Source organism: Podarcis liolepis (genome assembly GCF_965112155.1).
Source record: "Podarcis liolepis genome assembly, chromosome: 13".
NCBI classification, from domain to species: Eukaryota; Metazoa; Chordata; class Lepidosauria; order Squamata; family Lacertidae; genus Podarcis; species Podarcis liolepis.
The window spans coordinates 31,986,217-32,005,371 of NC_139573.1; the positions used below are offsets into that span (position 1 = coordinate 31,986,217).

General features: G+C 42.7%; 1 protein-coding gene across 18 annotated transcripts in view; it reads right to left on the reverse strand.

Moving 5' to 3' along the window:
* Window positions 1–16,369, reverse strand: part of ATP6V0A1 (ATPase H+ transporting V0 subunit a1) — a 42,366-nt gene extending 25,997 nt beyond the window's left edge. For 2 of the 18 annotated variants that reach the window (XM_083469607.1, XM_083469617.1), the window contains exons 1-9: window positions 15,824–16,035; window positions 13,173–13,334; window positions 12,400–12,478; window positions 11,530–11,627; window positions 10,740–10,868; window positions 3,964–4,046; window positions 2,252–2,378; window positions 330–412; window positions 93–186 (exon numbers count right to left, since the gene is read on the reverse strand). In XM_083469607.1, the coding sequence (XP_083325733.1) occupies window positions 93–186; window positions 330–412; window positions 2,252–2,378; window positions 3,964–4,046; window positions 10,740–10,868; window positions 11,530–11,627; window positions 12,400–12,478; window positions 13,173–13,289 (810 nt within the window). In that variant the 5' untranslated portion in view covers window positions 13,290–13,334; window positions 15,824–16,035. Of the gene's footprint in view, window positions 1–92; window positions 187–329; window positions 413–2,251; window positions 2,379–3,963; window positions 4,068–10,739; window positions 10,869–11,529; window positions 11,628–12,399; window positions 12,479–13,172; window positions 13,335–15,523 lie in introns of all 18 variants that reach the window. The other 16 variants (XM_083469604.1, XM_083469619.1, XM_083469602.1 and 13 more) reach the window with 15 other exon arrangements.
* Between the last annotated feature and the right edge of the window lie 2,786 nt (window positions 16,370–19,155).

Consider the following 19,155-nt stretch of genomic DNA (forward strand, 5'->3'; position numbering starts at 1 on the left):
GGGTAGCAAACCACAAAAGAGAACAATTCAGAGCTCAGGAGGAGCATCATGGGGAAAAACCTGATTGTTTCCCACCCCCACATAATTCATACCATCTGAAGGTCATCGATCCTGGTGTTGACTCCAGCAGCCATTTCCTTCCTTTCCTGTGGAGTTTCTGGACAGGGGTAAAGAGACGCCCGGAATCTGAAAGGCACACAGTCTGCTCAGTGACAAAGTGACAACACAGCTAACATGATGGAGTGCTCACCACTTGAAAGCCAGCTCTACATGAATTTGGAATGAGCTGCTTGAACTCCAAGAACCTCCCGTATTTCCAACTTGCTTACCCTTCACAGATCTTCTTGACTCGGTTTTTCAGCTGGTCACCTTGGAAGAAAATAATGAACACCGACTTGTGCACATAGTCCCCCTAGAAGAGAAGGGGGGAAACCAATGCAGAGAGAAGCCTTCAAAAAACAGCGGAATAAGCTTCTGGGGTTAGGCCTTCAAAACCTTTAACACTAATATGGAGCCATTTCCTGGCTCTCAACCACACACACACACACACCCAAGCAGCCTGCCAACATCTGTAGCATTAGGGAGCCTTTCAAAATGTATCCAGTTCCACCTCAGACCCTGCAAGGCTCTCATACGTGTTCCAGGGAGAGGCTACCAAGTAAACTCATTGTGCTTTTGCAGAATAATTGAGGGGGGCAGGGGAGGAGGAGAAGCAGAGATTAATAACCCTATCTAATTAAGTTTGGCTGGTATAAAGAGGAATTGCAATGTAACCAGAGAACCCAGGCAGATAAGCCTAGCAGCTGAACAAGGACGTGATCTGCAGTAAACAAGCAGAAGGAAAAGGAGTGAATGGAAAGGAACTGATGTATACAGTGGACTTTAGAGTCCAAACCCTTGAACTCTCCGGGGAGGCCAGGAGTGCATTCTTCAGGCAGCTGGCTGGGCTCAGATAGCGACTTCCCCCCCTTCCTGCATTTGTTCAAGAACAAGACACCGGGCTACCTCCATTAGGAAACTTTTTTGCAGCCTTGATGAGAATAGGGGCATTGGGTGGGTGCAACCTTGTTGTCCGTTACACTTTCCTCTGCTAAGGATGAAGGCAGCTGATTGCTATGATTCAGACTGCCTTCTCTAAGACAAAGACATTCTGAATCCTAAGCTGGGACTGTGCTTTAAAAATATATATCCCACCCCACAAAGAGCTGGTTTCTGCAGCATATACAGACATGCAAATGAAGGAAAAATGAAAAGATTTGCTTATCTTGGACATTAGTAGACAGGTGGTAGGAACAAAATAAACATTGACTAGGGGCTTCAAACTGTGTTGTGGGGGGGGGGGGAGACCTCTTTTCTGCCTCTAACGCACCCATCTGAACTTTTCACAAATCCTAATTTCACCTTCATTGTAACTGGTGTTTGGTTTCTCAAACAAGACACCCAAGATTCAAGCCTGCCTGGAAGCATTTCCCAAGACTTAGGGTAACCCCTGAGCCCAAATTCTAGAGTAGCTGGCATTATTAAAGCTCCATACTACTTACTACCTCGTATAATAATAATAATAATAATAATAATAATAATAATAATAATAATAATTTATTTCTAACCCGCCCATCTGGCTGGGTACCATTATTTGTCCTCACTACTAACCCTGTTGATACCATTAGTTGTTTAAGTTAACAAAACCAGATCCATGTGTGTCATTTAACAGTGTGTTTCAGGATCCATTTTGTTTACATTTTAAAACATGTGACAAATCTAATTATTATAGCACACAGACATTAGAATATGCAACCATGTACTTAAATCAAGTCTATCCAATATTTAGAGAGCATTTGGTTTTTGAGCTCATTCATCTAGCTTAATGTTCTTCTTTAGTGGACTAAAACCATACATAGTCAAAACTTCAACTGAGAATATCTTTTTAAGGATATTGACATAAAACTCTTTTGAGGATGTATTTGAGGGTACTGAGATAAAAGGTAACTTCTGTAAGTGAATTGTTAAGCTGTCAAAAGAAAAGACCACTTTTAAAATTTCACAATCCTACACCTCCACATAATGAGGGCATTATCAACGGCTTCAAAGAAAGCAGGCAGTTATATTTCAGATCCAATTAAAATATGACTTCTCCATGATCCACAACAGAAGTCAAGCTTTTGTTAAGAAGAACACACTGTAAGAAGTTAGGCTGCAAGCTTTCATCTTGACAGCCCACAGCAGCCTGCGGCTGCAAAAGAAGTCCTTATACCGTCACAGGGTCCTCCAGCGGATTTTCAATTTCAGCCTGACGCAAGAAGACATTTCCACGACACACCCTCCACAGCATCCGCTCAAAGGTAGGGATCCGCTCACGATTGATCACACCAGCCACAAATCTGAACACAATGGAAGTCACACAAAAATAAAAGAAATGAGTATGCATTCAGCAATGTTCTGTTCAGTGCAGGGCCTGGAAGACACACAGACAGATACAGTAAAGGCAACAGAAAGCAAGAGAGGGACCCAACATCAACGGTTTGGTGAATATGAAAGGGAAACAAGCCACTGTCTATGCAATTTTAGTAAAAAAAAGAAGGTAGGATTCAAACTCTGTTTCTTTCAGCATTAGGAACTACCTGACTTTTAGAAAACATCTGAAGGCAGCCCTGTTTAGGGAAGTTTTTAATGTTTGATTCTATTTTTAATATTCTGTTGGGAGCATTATTATTGTTATTATTATTATTATTATTATTATTATTATGAAGCCACTTTTGCTCTTTTGTGCTGTGCCTATAGAAAGGCTTGACACACTGTGGCTAAGGAAGCAGAACTATGGTTTGGCATGACATATAAACTGGCAACCCTTGTTTCATAATTGACCAGCAAAGCAGGATGGGGAACCGTGCTTTGAGGTGGATTTGTGAATCATGATTTGCGATGTGATGTCTGAATTGACCAGCTATAGGTTACAGTCTACTCCCAAAGACTGCTACACCAAGGAGAGAGGCATAATCTTATGGCACTGAGTGTTGAGACAAAGGAAAAACAAAAGCAGCCAAGCACTCTACACACCACATAGTATACCTGCTGTATGTTCAGAACCTCAAACCATTATGGGTTCTAGATAGTTAGTTCAAAGTGATTGACATTAACATCTGAGCTGAGGCAAAAATTAGCAAATGTTATAGAAATAAGACCTAAAGAAGCTACATTCTCAAAGAGCTGGAAGTCTGCTGAAGGACACTATTTGTTAAAATGGTCCATTTAACAATGATTCATTATTCAGAAATTATATAAAAAAAACTAAGATGCACCACAGAAAATAAAACAAGTGAATATCAAGTACAATACTACATGAAATCAAACATGAGAATGGAAGCTGAACAAAATTCATACAGACAGAAACACATAGGATTGTCATTTTGCCTGAATTTTGCATGCTAATAGAAGGACAAATTTAGTAGATCTTTAACTGAAAATCATTATTTCCATGTCAACCTTTCAGAATCTGAACAAAATCCACTATTGTGTAAATCAAGAACTCTGTTTATCAATTGTTGGTGCACATAAAAGGCATCCATAGCTGCTGTCAAGGCTATCCAAATATCAAAGCAGCACTAAGAGTGAAAACTGATAAGCTACAGAAATTCTATATTATCTGCACAGCCTGGGGCCAATATTTATTCGGTTCTTTACATTTCCAAAAACACAAAAGTGGAACTGCTGTCAGTTAACTGCTTTTCTGTCAACAATCTGGCAAGGGATGCATCCTGTTCAATCAGATCTGGTACTGAGCAACTTAATTCAGATTCAGCTAAATAATATTAACACCAAGAAATAGCTTGCTCTCCTCCAAGGAATCAAGAATAGTATAGAAGAATGCAAACCCAAGTCCTACGGCCTTAACCAATCATGCCTGATGCGCAGAAGAGATCCTACAGAACACAACCGATGCTGCTGAAAAGTGAAAGTTGCACGTACCCTAACCGTAGCGGGGTTCCTCTTCCCAGTTCACTCGGCTCCAGCAGAGACGAAGACTCCTCCAACAGGTCGGGATCCGCCATCTGCTGATGATGCAATTCAGCCTGAATTCACAAATCAATTAACATCTAATGAAACTAGTTAGTGGCATGCAGGGGGATGAGGAACCAGGAGATGGATGGAGAGAAGCAAAGAAATACCAAAGGAGGAAAAAATGAAAGAAGAGAAGGCTCTAGGAGGATGTGAAGAAAAGGTGAGCAAGGCATCTCCACAAAGCCAACAGAGGGAGAGCGACATGATGCTTGCGAAACACAGAACTTCCAAGCTGGACATAAAAACTGCAAGTTAAGTTCTGAAGAAATATGGTGGGAAATGGGCAATCCCTCATTCAGGCCTCTGCAGACTTTTGAAAAAGGAGTCACCCCCCCCCTTTAAATGCCACCATGAACTATGCAGCTGCTCTGTACTCTAGTACAAGCTATCAGCCTCAGCAAAGATGCTCCAGGCTCAATAGAGAGAAGCAAACATGTACATAGAAGTTGGAAGAAAGGCAAGAGGTTGCCTGGCCAAGAACTGGATGATATATACCAGCTTCCTCAAACTTGGGTCTCCAGCTCTTGTTGGACTACAATTCCCATCACCCTACCTATCAACCAGCGGTTGTGGATGATGGGAATTATAGTCCAACTGGAGACTCAAGTTTGGGAAACACTGCTATATACACAGGGCTATGTATACTATGAACCTTAGAGAGAAGATAACAAAATATCAAAATTCTGCTATAAAGTAAACCATGTTCTACACTAAACAAAGTTAAGTGTCAGTGGGTTATGATTAAGCAAACTAAAGTGCCTACCTACTTGTACTGTAATTTATTCTGCTTCTGTTACTAACGGGGAATAGCAAGAGTTACGTAGGGCACTGAAGCTCAGTCCTGGAAAGCCTCCCAGCCCCTGTTCAATTTTCTGTGATTTCAGCAGGCATTTCCTATGTATTTTTCCTGCCTAGTTTCATAACCAGAGGGGTATAAACCTTTGCTTTATTTATTTACTTACTTACTTACTTACTTATTTAATAAAATGTATATACTGCTTGATTGGAAAAAGAAACCTCAAAGTGGTTTACGAAAGATGAAACAGTAAAGTCAAGAAAAAATTACAACCCTACTTTAAAACATACAAACGTTTAAAGTACTAAAACAGATTTAAGATTGCTTTAAGAAATATGTGGATTTTAGGGTGCTTATACCCAACACCAGGGCCTAAAAAATTGAACCAGAATTCTGCAAGCTGAATCAGAACTTAGGCAAATCATCATAATATTCTATTATGAATGATTTATTATGAAATGTGATTGCTCTGTCCAATTTATTCTGCTTTTGCTATCTGTACGTGGCAAAGAACATGGAGGACCCAGCGACAAATAATAGAAATCTCATTAGCAATCCTCACTGGCTTCCGAGATTTCAGCAGGGTTCGCCCACACACTTCCAAGAATACTCAGCCATAATGGCTAGAAAAGGGCTTTTATTATTTCTTTTTATTTCAATATGATCAAGAAGCCAGGTTCTAAAGTTACAGCATAATCTTGTCTTATAGCAAGTTCTGTGCTTGTACAGAACATACACAGCCCCGATTTATTTGACCAGACTGTCCTTGCAGGAAGATCTGAAGAGGAACAAGATAATTTTATATCCCCCAAATGCAAATAACTTGCTACTTCTGCACCTTGGGTGAACCCCACAAAAGGGACTTTTGACACCCTTTCCCCCCAGCATGCTTTATTTCGAACAAAGCATTCATGACTTAGAACATTTGTACACATTTATTATTTAATTTCTTTTATGAATTGTTTCCTCTAAAACATCTTTTTAGCTCTTCATCTTTTTAGCTGGAATTCACGACTTAATCATTTCCCCCTGTAATCTGCTGGCTAAGACTTAATGGAAACTTAACTTGCGCAAGCGTTCATGTTATAGCTCAGGAAGGATGTTGATGCTACACCCTCAGAGGCAGCATTAACATGACAAAACAGTCGAAATCATTTCCACCTTGACACAGCCCATACGGTAAAGAAACCACTTGGAGAAAAGAAGCAGATGTAGCTTTAAAATAAGACATCACCTTTCAACATGCATGCAAGGGGCTCCTGCAAATGAGGGGCATGAGAATCCAAAGACACACATATCAGACCAAGCAACTGGCCATGAGTACAGACCACAGTCCAGCAGCACAGGCAGACTGATTTGCTATTCAGAACACAAAGGGGCTCCTAAGATATCCCCCGAAAGCACAAGCTTTTGGCAACAGGGTAATAAGGTGGGAGCGTGCTGAAATATGCTCCCCTGGTCTTCCAATTCCTTCTCCGATCTATAGCAGGAATGTTGAACTTGTGACCTCTCCAGATAATATTAGATGACAACTCTCATCATCCATGCCCACTGACCATGCTGATGAGAGTCCAACAACATCTGAAGGGCCACAGGTTCCCCATCCAATATCCACAGTTACAATACTTCAAGGAGGAGAGGACAGAGAGTAAAGAAAGAGCAATGAGTGGAGGGACCCCCTGTTCCCCATCCTTTGGACCTCCGGGGAAACTCAACAGACTTGCTGCGCCTGGAACTGGGTGTGGAGAGGACAGCTGAATGGTCACAGCTGTGGGCAGCTTGAGGAAGCACTATCCACCTTGGCTTCCCATTAAGAGTCTAGAGTGAGAGACTAGGGTGCTATCTTCCCCTATCTATTTCATTCTACATGTAGCAAAACAGGTGTGTGGGGCAAGTCCCACGTAAGAAATGCATAGGCAGGATTCACATGAGATCCTGGCAGAAAGCAGTATCATGCGAACTAGCCTTAATTCTTCCATTTTCAACTCTCCAATTCATGATACCATTTCACAAAAGATAATTTGCTTTCAAAGCCTCTTTGCTCCCTCCTAAATCTCCCCTCGTTGTGCCTACCACCATGCTGAAGTCCCCTGCCTGATTGTTCAAGGAATGCAACAAAGAAAGCAGGAAATAAAATGCCAGCATACTCTATAAAACACAGCTCCTCCAACATACGTACATGGAGAACACAAATGGCTGGGGGTTTTTTAAAGCGAAAGATCTTGAACTGCATTTGCAAGGACAAAAATGTTTATTTCTATTGTACAAGTCCTCAAATTATGTTACAGGGAGCCTCCCCGTGCAAAGAAGGGAAAATGGAAGTCAGCAAGGGGCAGGGAGGTTGAGACTTGCTTCAAACCTTGTGCCACCCTTGCCATCAACTTGATGACAATGTCTTAGCTTTTGTTTGTTGTTTGGGAGGGCCAAGCTCAGACCCAGTGATAGTTCCTCCTAAAGAGGATTGAATTGTATCAGCATCTCTTATACCAACAAGCAGCAACCATCCCACAACTTGAAGAAGAAAGGCACAATCAGAAAGCTTTCCTACAAGAGCATCCTTTTTATGGCATTTTATGTTTTATTGTACTTGCGTATTACTTTTACACCACCTTAGTATTTTTTTTTAATATGAGAGGCACTCTATAAATACTTTAGCTGTTGTCCAGGGTGTGCAGCTCAAGGTCTTTCTGCAATGGATATACAAAACATCACACACACACACACACACACACACACACACACACGCCCTTGAGCAAATGACAAGAGTAAACACAGATACAGTTTTCACAGTCCGCAACAACTGCAGCAGGGACCACCAAAAGGAGGAACAGATGACAGATGGAGAATGAGAACTAAGGACTGAAGATGATGACAGAAAAGAAAGAATCCAGAGGAAAGAGATGGAAACTGCATGCCATTAACCATTACTTTTCCAGTCTTCTTCCAGTCTACTCTGGGGCACTTATGGTTAATAGATCCAGAGATATTTCTCCAGTTCTTACTGTTCTTCACAAAGCAAAAATATGAAGACCGAGAAAAGAATCACCATTTTAGCAGAATCAAAACCATTGCGTCCTTTTTCATAGGCAAGAAATGGCTTCGCTGGCATTGTGGTCCCATTCGTTAATTGTCGGGCCCCATCTTCCCTCCTGCAGCTCCCACAACTGAATTCAGGGTCCACAGATCAAAGATTTGCCTTGCAAACCATTTCTTGCTGTCAAATCATGAACATTTCACAAACTCCCCCAAAGTTTTACAAAGTCTTCAAATGTTGAACTGCAGCAGCAAGTTTCTCAGTGGTTTAGAAAAAAAGATGATTGAGCAACAGCTCTGTTGTGCCACCTTAAAAACCGCTCTCTAAATTTGAATCACTGACAGGACCATCATCTATTTATGTGAAGCTCTTTCAAAGAACAAACATGAAGCAACTCATGACTCTGAGGAAACTACGTTTCAGTGGAAAGTTACACAGTACATACTATTCACCGTGGCCTGCTTAGTCTAAACAGTTGCTCAGATGGGTCCCCAATCCTAAAAACATTAAAAAGAGACTTTGTAGAGGCAACTGCACCATTCAGCAAGCACTACTATTCATTATACCCTGTTTAGATTTTGAAGCTGAAAAGCAGTGAAGGCCTAGCTCTCTTAAGCAGCAGAAGACGTGGCCAAACCTGTGTCTGGAATGTACCACTTCAGACCACAGGTGGAGTTCCAGTGATGGGATGTTCCACCACACAAAATATCCTGTATGCAGAAAACAGGCGTGCTGCTTAGAAGGGATTGTTCTTTTATATGAAGAAGCACACCATCATGTGATCCTGCTGTAAATGTTCACATTTACGCTTCGTATTTAGTACAACTAGGCACTTGGAAGAACTGCAACTCCAGCAATGCCCAAGTGGGAAAACTTGGAAAAAACATTCGCTGGACAATGTACTGAAAACAAAAGTTCAGCTGTGGTAAAGGGCACAAATCAAAATCATCACATAACTGATCTAAACTCAGGTAGCTGGTGTTGTGCAGTCCAACATAAGGTTGCTCTTCAGCTTGTGTGACACTTAAGTTGGCCATCAAACAACACACAAAGCTCAACATTTACACACATAGATGCAGGTTGCCGAGCCAAAGTAAAATTAACCAGCACTTGTTGCACCAAGATTGGATGCTTCCCCAAACACTACATGTTCAAGTGTTTTTCCACAACTGTGAAGGGTCAGGAACTTCATTTTTATTTCAAAGGCGGAAGTTGAGCATATATCCACTTAATCCTAACTGTCACATTTCTAAGTGCTCCAGCTGCTTCAAGTATTTCTTGAGGACCATTTCAGCCCTGCACCTCAGATGGAACAAGCTGTCCATGCAGCCCCCTGTCTTAGTGCTAGGTGGATGGTTAACAGCAAAAGATCATATAGAAATGTTAGACAAGCCCTATTACCATGGTCAGCAATTAATTTTTACCAGAGGCCACATTTGTAATTAAGCTAGGTTATGGCCATTGATGCTCCTGAGAAAAAAACAAATTTTTGCTTATATATTTGCTTATCCTGTGCAATTTACTCTCAACATTCTGAGATTTCACCAGACACCGCTTTCAATCCTACCTTGGCCCCCTTAACAGGCACTCAGTTTAAAATATACACGAGCCAAGGTTCTCAGGATGCTGAATGTCACATTCAATACCAAATTCCACACTTAAATGGCAGCTGCAAAATCCAAAGCACAACTCGTGTGTGTATGTGTCCAGGAGGCACCACCCCAACAGACCACAGCTTACAAACTGCTTTTCAACATTTGAAGACAAAGAGCTTAGATCCATTATTGATCATATTCCCCAAGCACCCACATTATCATCCACAAAGCAAGAGCAGAGGCAGCAAAAAACGTGTTACTGTTTTTCAAAGGAAAGCAGGGTCCCATTTTGTCTAACTAACAAATCCATTTTTCTCTGAGTGTTGAATAGAGAGAGGGTAGCACTACTGGACCACAGGTTTCAGACCTCTACCAGGGCTCCAGCTATCCAAGTTGAACATGAAATATCATGATCTGTTGCAAAAAGCCTCTTAATTGAGTCAGTAACTCTACAGTCTGGGGAACATAAATCTAAATCTGTTCAGTGCCATCATATCACCACCTGGAAGCACAGACCTTTTTAAAGCATTTGTTTGGATTTGCTAGTGACATTCATTTAATGATGTGTCAAAAATAGCTGCTGATCCAGATTTTTTAACTTTTGCTACTTTCTCTACTACCCTTCCTAAATGACTAACAGGACTAGAAAAATCCTAGCTAACTGGCTGCCCAAATGTCTAGAAATCTGAAGGGCACGAGCAGCAAGTCCAAAACACATCAGGGACTCCCAGCCTGACACCTAGATAAGGCTCAGATTGTGCAAAGCTCTTGGTGACCTGCTCTAACATTGTGCTATTCAAAAGAGGGAGACAGATCACTGTGCATCCATACTTTTCTTTCTGGTCTAGCTAGCAGAAATGAGGCTGGAAATATCCTAGCATCTAGCTTTCCTTATTACTGAAACTTTGATCCTAGCAACTGGGAATCTAGATAGGTGCTCTGCTTTCCAAGCGCTTTTCCATCATGCCCCCAGGAATCTTTCGGGGGTTCTACATGATCAAAGGTTTATATACCATTCTGACAAGTGTCAGAGGAATATTTTACCTAGACATGAACATTGCACATAATGTAAGCCATGGGGTGGCTAGCTCGTATGTTTGCATGAATGATGGAAAACAACTTTAGAAGTTTCTCGAAATCAAGGGGAGGCACTGCTGCCCAAAACTGCAACTTAAACAAGCGTTCTCAAGAAGAAAAGTGGAAGGTTGTGATGAGCTGGCCCAGCTGCATAAGAAGCAAAAACATCCGATATTCTGACCTCATCAAAAAACTGCTGAGTTTTGCGCAGTATAAATTTTAATTCTGTCAGCTCCAGGAAGTTCCTTTTCAGGGCTTCCTGGTTGGTATTAATCTCTTTGAGCTCATTTTCAATCTTCTCAAAGTTTGCCTGCAGAAGAAAAGAGAAGTAAGGAGAAAGTGAGTTGATTATTAGCTGTCAATATGCTGTAGTAGACGCATCTTTTCCTCGATGTATAAACTGTCAGTTCCTTTAATCTCTCTATTGCCAAATTCAAATCCTATGCTATAATAGAGATAATCTTCTACAATAAGAACTATTATTTTTATCTTTTACAGCCAGAGATGCCCTTGAACAAATTATATAAATCAGTAACTAAACTGTCATTGGCTGATGCATTTATGATTCCCTTTATTGGAAAACTAGAGACCTATAAAAGCTGGGCTCCCATCAAGGCTGTTTGGATGATTGCTTATGAAGTCATGAACAAGTGCTGGAGCAAAACACTTTATTCCCTCATCCCCTATTGTGCACCTTCAGAACAAAGACCATGGCTAGTATTAAACCAGAGTTCTTTGTTAATATCTGGACTAAGGAACTCTGGCCTAACCATGGTTAACAAACCAGGAAAATATGTCAACGTCTTCCCCCAGACTTTTCTGTAAAACTCTATTCAGCAACCAGTTCTAGCTATTTCCTCTGCAATCTGATTTTCCCACTCAATATTCACTTTTCACAGCCCTGTATCAAGAGAAATAAGCCTTGCAAAACCCCAAGGTGCTATGATTTTACAAGCCACAATGTTATTTACCTCCAAATCAATCATGTCTCGGGGGAATGGCACCTCTGGATTCTCGCCAGTGTCTGTGATGGGAATGTTGGCCTTCTTAATCTCCTTTTCCACAAACCCTAAAAAGGGGGAGAACTGTAATGAGGGGATGATTTAAGAAGAGCATGTAATATCATATACGTGAGAGAAGGCCTCATGGATCTGCATACCTCCCTTGTTCAACTGATCGTCTGATGCCCCATTCCACCAGACCACACAAACACCTCCACTATGAACATCTCTTCCCATTTAAATAATCTACAAAATGATAGTTTAAAAATCACAGGTCAAAGAAAGTAGATTACTACCATATAATTTTTTTGTTCTGATTTCATGATAGTAGAATGGATGCAGCATGCCTTAATAAATAACAATTGCATGAGGACTAAATAATCACGTCACTCTCCCCAGATCTATACTAAGGAATTTTGACTTTATGGGTTCATTTCCACACAACAAGGGCATCTTATACTTTTGCTAGCTGCTATTGAAATCTATTTTCCTTCTATTTTATCTGTTATGCTGCTAACGATCATGTCACACTGTATATCATATTCTCGTGGTTTGGATCCTGTTCTAATTTTTGCAACAATGTACAATATGCAGATTATTTAGCATAGCCACAGAAATCTGGGGAGAGGTTTAAAGGATCCCAGACTGATTTAGCCCCATCAGCCTATGCCAGGCATAGGCAAACTCGGCCCTCCAGATGTTTTGGGACTACAACTCCCATCATCCCTAGCTAACAGGAACAGTGGTCAGGGATGATGGGAATTGTAGTCCCAAAATGTCTAGAGGGCCAAGTTTGCCTATGCCTGGCCTATGCGCATACAAGAGAAAGCAATGACATACTAAGTTTCCTGTCCATCTCTTCACACCTCCGGACTTCATTGACAAATTTACGCTGGAACACATTCACATCAGGGTTTAGCTGTCAATAAGAACAAAACATAATTTCTATCACATGTGTGCAGTGACTGAAAACCAGTTGCTGTCCATCTCCAAACCCTTCTGTACCATTAACTATATTGGTGTGATCTCACAGAAAGCTCATGAACATTTTAACTGTTCAAAGAGAAAATGCAAAGGATTGCTACCTAATCAATAAAAGATATATAAAGAGCCCATTTGTTAGTTCCACCACCCTCAAAAGTTCAGAGAGCAATGGGAGCCCAGGAGAGGGCATTCTCTGCAGCAGCCCCTTTGTTATAGAATTACCTATCTACAGTGGCGAACCTGGCACCTTCACTGTATGATTTTTGTTGTATGCTGCAGACGTACCTCTTTCGCCTGCCTTTGACACTTGAGATATTTTCAGGACCCATCCTATTCTTGCGATTGTAATTTGCTTCACACTGTTTCTAATACTTTATTTTTAAATTGCTGTAACCTGTACTAGGACCTTATGATGAAGGAAAGCATGAAATTGAATACTTGGTCATTGTAGGGCACGGAACAATCACTCACAACAAAAGGCAGCAACATTGATAGTTAATACCTTCACAGAATCTAAAGATGCTTCAGTTATATCCTAGTATTGGGGGGGGGGGCCCTTGAGCATAGGTAACAGTTGTCACAAACAGCAACACAATAAATTGTGTGGACCAACAGGGCCAGATACATACATCTCGAAACTGGACCTTCCCAAGTTCTCCCAGTTCACTGACACAGCAATAGGCTGCTTCAGACTGAAGGAAAAGTTGCGCAAGGGTCATTTCTTCACTCCGGAAGAGCTCCCCCATAGTGAGAGAGAAGAGGCAGGCAAACTAGGGTGAGAATCCTTTTGCCTTTAAGAGAAAGAAAAAGGAGAAGAAATGTAAGACTCACCAGAAAGGTATCAATTCTGTTATCTACCTTTTGGGGTACATGGAAGGCATATATTGTAGATTAATTTATATCTCTTTCATGGAGATTGAAAAGTAGGACTGGAACACCTCAAACTGAATAAGGGAATAAAAATTCTGAAAATAATATTTAAGGATTGTAAAAAAAGAACACCTACTCAAGTGTGTCTCATTTTTATGTGCCACACACAACTAACCCCTACTGTGCAGCACTCACAAAGAATGCTGTTGCCTCTGAATTTCACCTCTCAGTTCCAGCTAATGCTTCATGACCAGCTGCCCATCATGTGGCACCTCTGCAAGCTGCTGCCCCAGAAACACAAGCAGCAGCCTATCAGCTGACAGCCATCTCCAGGGAAAAACTGTTACATAGCACTGCAGCAGACTTAGCTGGTCACATAGGGATTCAGAGCTTATTTTCACTAAGGGATGGGAGAACATCCGGATGTCATAGTCCACAGGGATTATCCAGTGAAAGTAAAGTCCCATTGGTTTTGCAGTCTCCTCAGTCATGCTGATAAAACAGAAAGTGAGCCACTAATGTCAGGCTTGAGACATAAATGCCACATCAGAATGATATGGGCCTAATCAGAGTCCAGAAATATTTCAACTTATTAACATATAAATGCAGATTTTTTTAAAAAAAAATTGAATCATTTTTTGATCTGCTTGGAAAGTCTTTTTCAAACAGTTGAGGCAAAACACTATGTAGAGATTTATCCAGTCCATACTTTTGTTTTGCTTGCTACTGATGCTGTAAGCATTTAATGCATCAATGACTGGAATGGTGTTGCTACTGTTCACTTGGTTTTTGATCAGTGGGCAAAAGAGAGAGGTAATTGGGAAATACATGTGAAAATATAGCTTGCTATAATATAGTATAGATCAGAGCTTCCCAAACTGTGCGTCGGTTGCAGTGTGTAGGTGTGTTGCACAAACGGTCCCCACACTCCAACCAGGGCTGGAAACCAGGGCTAGTTTAATCTCCAATTTGCTAGTAAAACTGAATTACTTTGTTGTGAAATGATGCATGTCTAAAAAGTGTTTCACCAACATGAAAAGTTTTGAAAGCTCTGACATAACTAATTCAATGAAAATAATGCACGGATGCTACTGCTCACTGATGGCTGAGCAGCAAGAGTTAAAAATCAACACACATTATCCATGCTGAATGTTAACAATTACTGAGACTAGGAGCCTTTCCAAAAAATAAACTACAAATTAACTCTGGCATCTTACTCCAATAAGCCACTCAACAAGAGATGAGGGCATTGCAAGGGCACCACAGCAGCAGTATGACTGAACTTTGAGCTTATCTGCCCAAATGCCTGACAAATTTGTAAGGCCCAACTCCAAGAAAAGTTGCAATTATTATTTTATACAAGCTAAGGTGCAGCAACCGAATCAAATGTCATGCTCGATCACATGCTTTCACGTCAGAAGGATAGCATTAATGCATTAATAAAGTTAATAAGTGCTGGATGACAGGCATCTAAAGAATCCTTAAGACTAGAATCCCTATTTCAATTTATTGTCTCTTGAGCTCCCCCACCTCAGTTTTTCTTTTAAGTGAAGTACATTCCTTCCCCTTTGCAGAACTCTCCATGAAGGAGGAGGAGACCTCTCTGTTCTTGTAACTGACTTTAATGCATCTCCTCGCTGTGTGCCAGAGCCCATGTTCACTCAACCCCATCAAAACTGGGGCAATTTCTCTTAATTTCACCCCCTTGGCGAGCAGGAATGGGCCTTCCATCTTCTTATACCTAACACAAAGGCAGGAAGCTGCTGTCACCCCACATTACAACATGAACAGCAGCCCCCATCCCTCCCCAAAGAGGGAACAGATCACAAACAGCAGGAGACATCTACTTCTCAGAAACAAATGGGTTAGCAAGTGGCTCCTCCATTACCATCCCATCATCTTATCCATCCAGCGCCGCCTGCCCACAAGAAGGCAACGCCCCAGGTATCACTCCCAACATGAAACCGGCCTCCTCCCCACACTCTTAAACGTCCCCACAGATTCTGGAGAGATCCCTCTCCTCCTTCTCAAAGGCACCCATGGGAGAAACCAGCTCGCCCCCTGGGGCGCCCCTAAAACCCAATGACACCCCCCACACATTCAAATATACCTTCTGCTTCCCCCTCCCACAAGGGGACCTTGGATTAGGCGACCTACCCGCCTAAATTGACCCACCAACGCAGCCAGGCTGCCCCTTGTCTCCCCTCACTGGCCCTCAGCGGAGTATCACGCGCCCCACTCCCACAACCGCAGAGGACAGGGCAGACCCTTCCCCTCCTCCACTAGGCCCCGCACTCTCCCATGACGCATTGCGTTGCTTCCCCGTATTAACCGCCTTTCAACGCCCCCCGCCCCGCCGCCTCCCCCACCCCCCGCCCCGCACCTTGGAAAGGGCTTCGCCGACGCAGACCTTTAAACGCCGCACCAAAAACAAGCAGCAGCACCTGCTCCGGCAAAGCGGCAACCAACCCACCCCCCACCAGCTTCCGCTGATGACGCCACTGCGTAGGTGCGCGGCGCCCGCCTTCCCTTCTTCCGCCCGGCCGGGTGGTGTTGCTTAGCAACAGGGCCCGCGCCGGCGTGGTGCGTTCGGGCAAGGTTCGCTGGTTTGCCTGCCTTAAGTGGCCGCCATTTTGGCGACCGCTTTCATAAATCGCGGCGGCGGCGTGCCATGGCCGGTGACGTCACGCCCTGGGTTTTTTGTGATCGTGGCGGTTGAAAGGGTTCGCCTCAGAAAATGATTTCTTTACCCCACCCCCCACCCCCTGCTCCCGTGACTGATGTATCTCGAAGGGTGTGTGCCTGGAACAACACAAATGGATTCAAGTTACAAGAAAGGAGATTCCGAGTCAGCATCAAGACGTGCTTTCTGAGAGTAAGAGCTGTTCGACAGTGGAACAGACTCCCACGAGAGATGGTGGACACACTCCTTCCTTCCTTCCTTCCTTCATGGTAGATTTTAAAGCAGAGGTTGGATGGCTGTCTGTCATGTATGATCTAGTTGAGATTCCCGCATTGCAGGAATTTAGACCTGCAGGATCCTTCCCAACTCTACAATCCGATGATTCTCATTGATTCATAATTATCAGGGCTGTTATCTGGTAAGAGATTAGTTGTACAGTGGTACCTCAGGTTAAGTACTTAATTCATTCCGGAGGTCCGTACTTAACCTGAAACTGTTCTTAACCTGAAGCACCACTTTAGCTAATGGGGCCTCCTGCTGCCGCCGCGCCACCAGATCATGATTTCTGTTCTCATCCTGAAGCAAAGTTCTTAACCCGAGGTAATATTTCTGGGTTAGCGGAGTATGTAACCTGAAGCGTATGTAACCCAAGGTACCACTGTGCTGAGTTTCAGCTGATTAATTAGAGATCCAGGCTTTTGCTTTTTTGTGTGTGTGTGTTAACTAAGTGGCCAATTCACTAAACATTGCCGTCCTACTAAATTCTTTATAGCATAAAGAAAAGTAGGAAAGTCCCAAAAACATGTGCATCATTGTAAATCACACTGGGGCTCTGAGGGGGGGGAGGAGGATAGTGTAAGAACTTGAAATGGCACAGGAAAACGACTGCCACAATGTTTAGGGAGATCTGAAGTAATTTCCCTGTGAGGAAAAGCTACAATGTTCGGGAGCTTTTTTGGTTTAGAAAATAGCAGATTAGAAGTGTTACGGAAAAATCTAGGTGGCTTATGCTGTGGAGAAAGTGTTCAGGGAGAAAATCTCCTCATACTAGAATGTAGAGTTTTAACAACAGAATCCAATGAAACGGAGCGGTGGGAGCTTCGGGACAGAGAAACGCACACTTCTTGACCGCAAGGTATAGTGATTGCTGCTGACTTGGGTGGTTTTAAAGGGGGGACTGGACAAGATAAGGCTATACATTGCCTCCTAGTCATGATGGCTATATTGCTCCCAGAATTGGAGGCAGTGTTCCACTAAACACCAGTTACTGGGAAGAATTCATATCCTTGTTGATTTCCCATAGGCAGGGCCGGCCCACTCATGAGGCAAGGTGAGGCGACCACCTCAGGCAGCAGGATTCACTGGAGCAGCAGATCCCACTGTTGAGCTTTCTCCCCCCTCCTTCCTGCCCTTCTTCTTGATATAGCCCTTCTTCCCTCACTCCTTCCTTGGCAGGGAAGGGGGTGCCATTTTGGGATCTGCCTTGGGTGCCAAAATGTATTGAGTCAGCCATGCCCATCAGTATACAGTCATACCTCAGGTTGAAGTTGCTTTGGGTTGTGCTCCGCAGTGACCCGGAAGTAACGGAACACGTTACTTCCGGGTTTCACCGCATGCTCAGACGGTCAAAATGATGTCATGCACATGCACGGAAGAGGTGAATCGCGCATGTGCAGATGCGCAGACGCGGGTTGCATTCGCTTCTGGATGTGAACGGGGCTCCGGAACGGATCCAGTTCTTATCCAGAGGTACCACTGTACAGTGGTTCCTTGGTTCTCGAATGGCTTAGTTGTCGAACAAATTGGCTCCCGAACACCACAAGCCCAGAATTAAGTGTTCCAGTTTGCAAATGTTTTTCGGAAGCTGAACAACCGCTTGAGTGCAGGAAGCTTCTGCAGCCAGTCGGAAGTTGCGCCTTGGTTTTCGAACTGTTTTGGGAATCGAATCGACTTCCGGAACGGATTAAGTTCGAGAACCAAGGTACCACTGTATTGGTAGTTTTACAATAAGTGAAGAGAGCAATAAATATAAAGTGTTTGGTCTGCTGCAGCAGGTATCTTCCTAATGATAAGGTTAACTCTGTCTCTTGATGCTGTACAGCTCAGGTTTTAATTCTCGCCCCCCCCCCCCATTTTGCCACCATTTCCCTCCAGTCTTATCAATCGTTTGGCATCAAAAGGAGGCCATGTCCTTCTCCTGGTGAGTCCGTACAGGCCCCCAACCAGAAATAATAAGAATATTTATATAGCATGGCTCAGATGCAAAGCTACTGCACAATCATCTGGTTAGTCTCCTGCGTAAAAAGCTCGTGTTTCCTGTGGGGAATTGGGTAACATAGGCCTTGTTAAGGTGCAGGACAGAAATTCCCCCCGGGAGAAACTATGGAAGCTGTAAAAGTGAGGGAAGTCCACAGAGACGGAATGCAATACAGAAAGGAACAAAAGATCACTTAATTTTCTGTGCATTTGGAGATGCCTGAAGACCTGTAGGCAAAAGGACTTCTTTGTGCTGTGAGTAGAATTTATTTTTATTACTCTTTTTGTCCTCATGGTTGCTTTTGTTCATTGGGGGGCATGGTGCCTAACAGCAGTACAGTGAGGAGAAATTAGTAGGTGCAGCTTCTCCAGCCCTTCCTCGTGAGCAAAGCTTTGTAGGTTGAATTTCTGCCTGTCATGAACCTGTAAAGGGTACAGAGTTTCTGTCAAAGAAAAGCTTTAAATATTGTTTTGTATCTTAGATTTTTATCCAGCTGCTTCTCAGAGCAGTTTAGGGTAATAATGGGCACTGTGTGTGTGTTTCTCCCCAAACCTGTGAAATAAGTTAGGTTGAAAGTATTACGAGGTCAAGATTACTCAATGAGCTTTGGGGTTTAGCAGACTTTAAACCCAATTCTCTCCAGACCTAGTTGTATACTTAGTACACTATAACCTTTGGAGAGGGAAGGTTTATTTTATTTTTTTGTAATGCTTGCACATTAAGGCATAAACATCTAAAGTTCTCATCCAACAGTGTTTTGTGGTGTGTGTTTTTTTGTAAAAATACTGCAGCCTTCTAATCA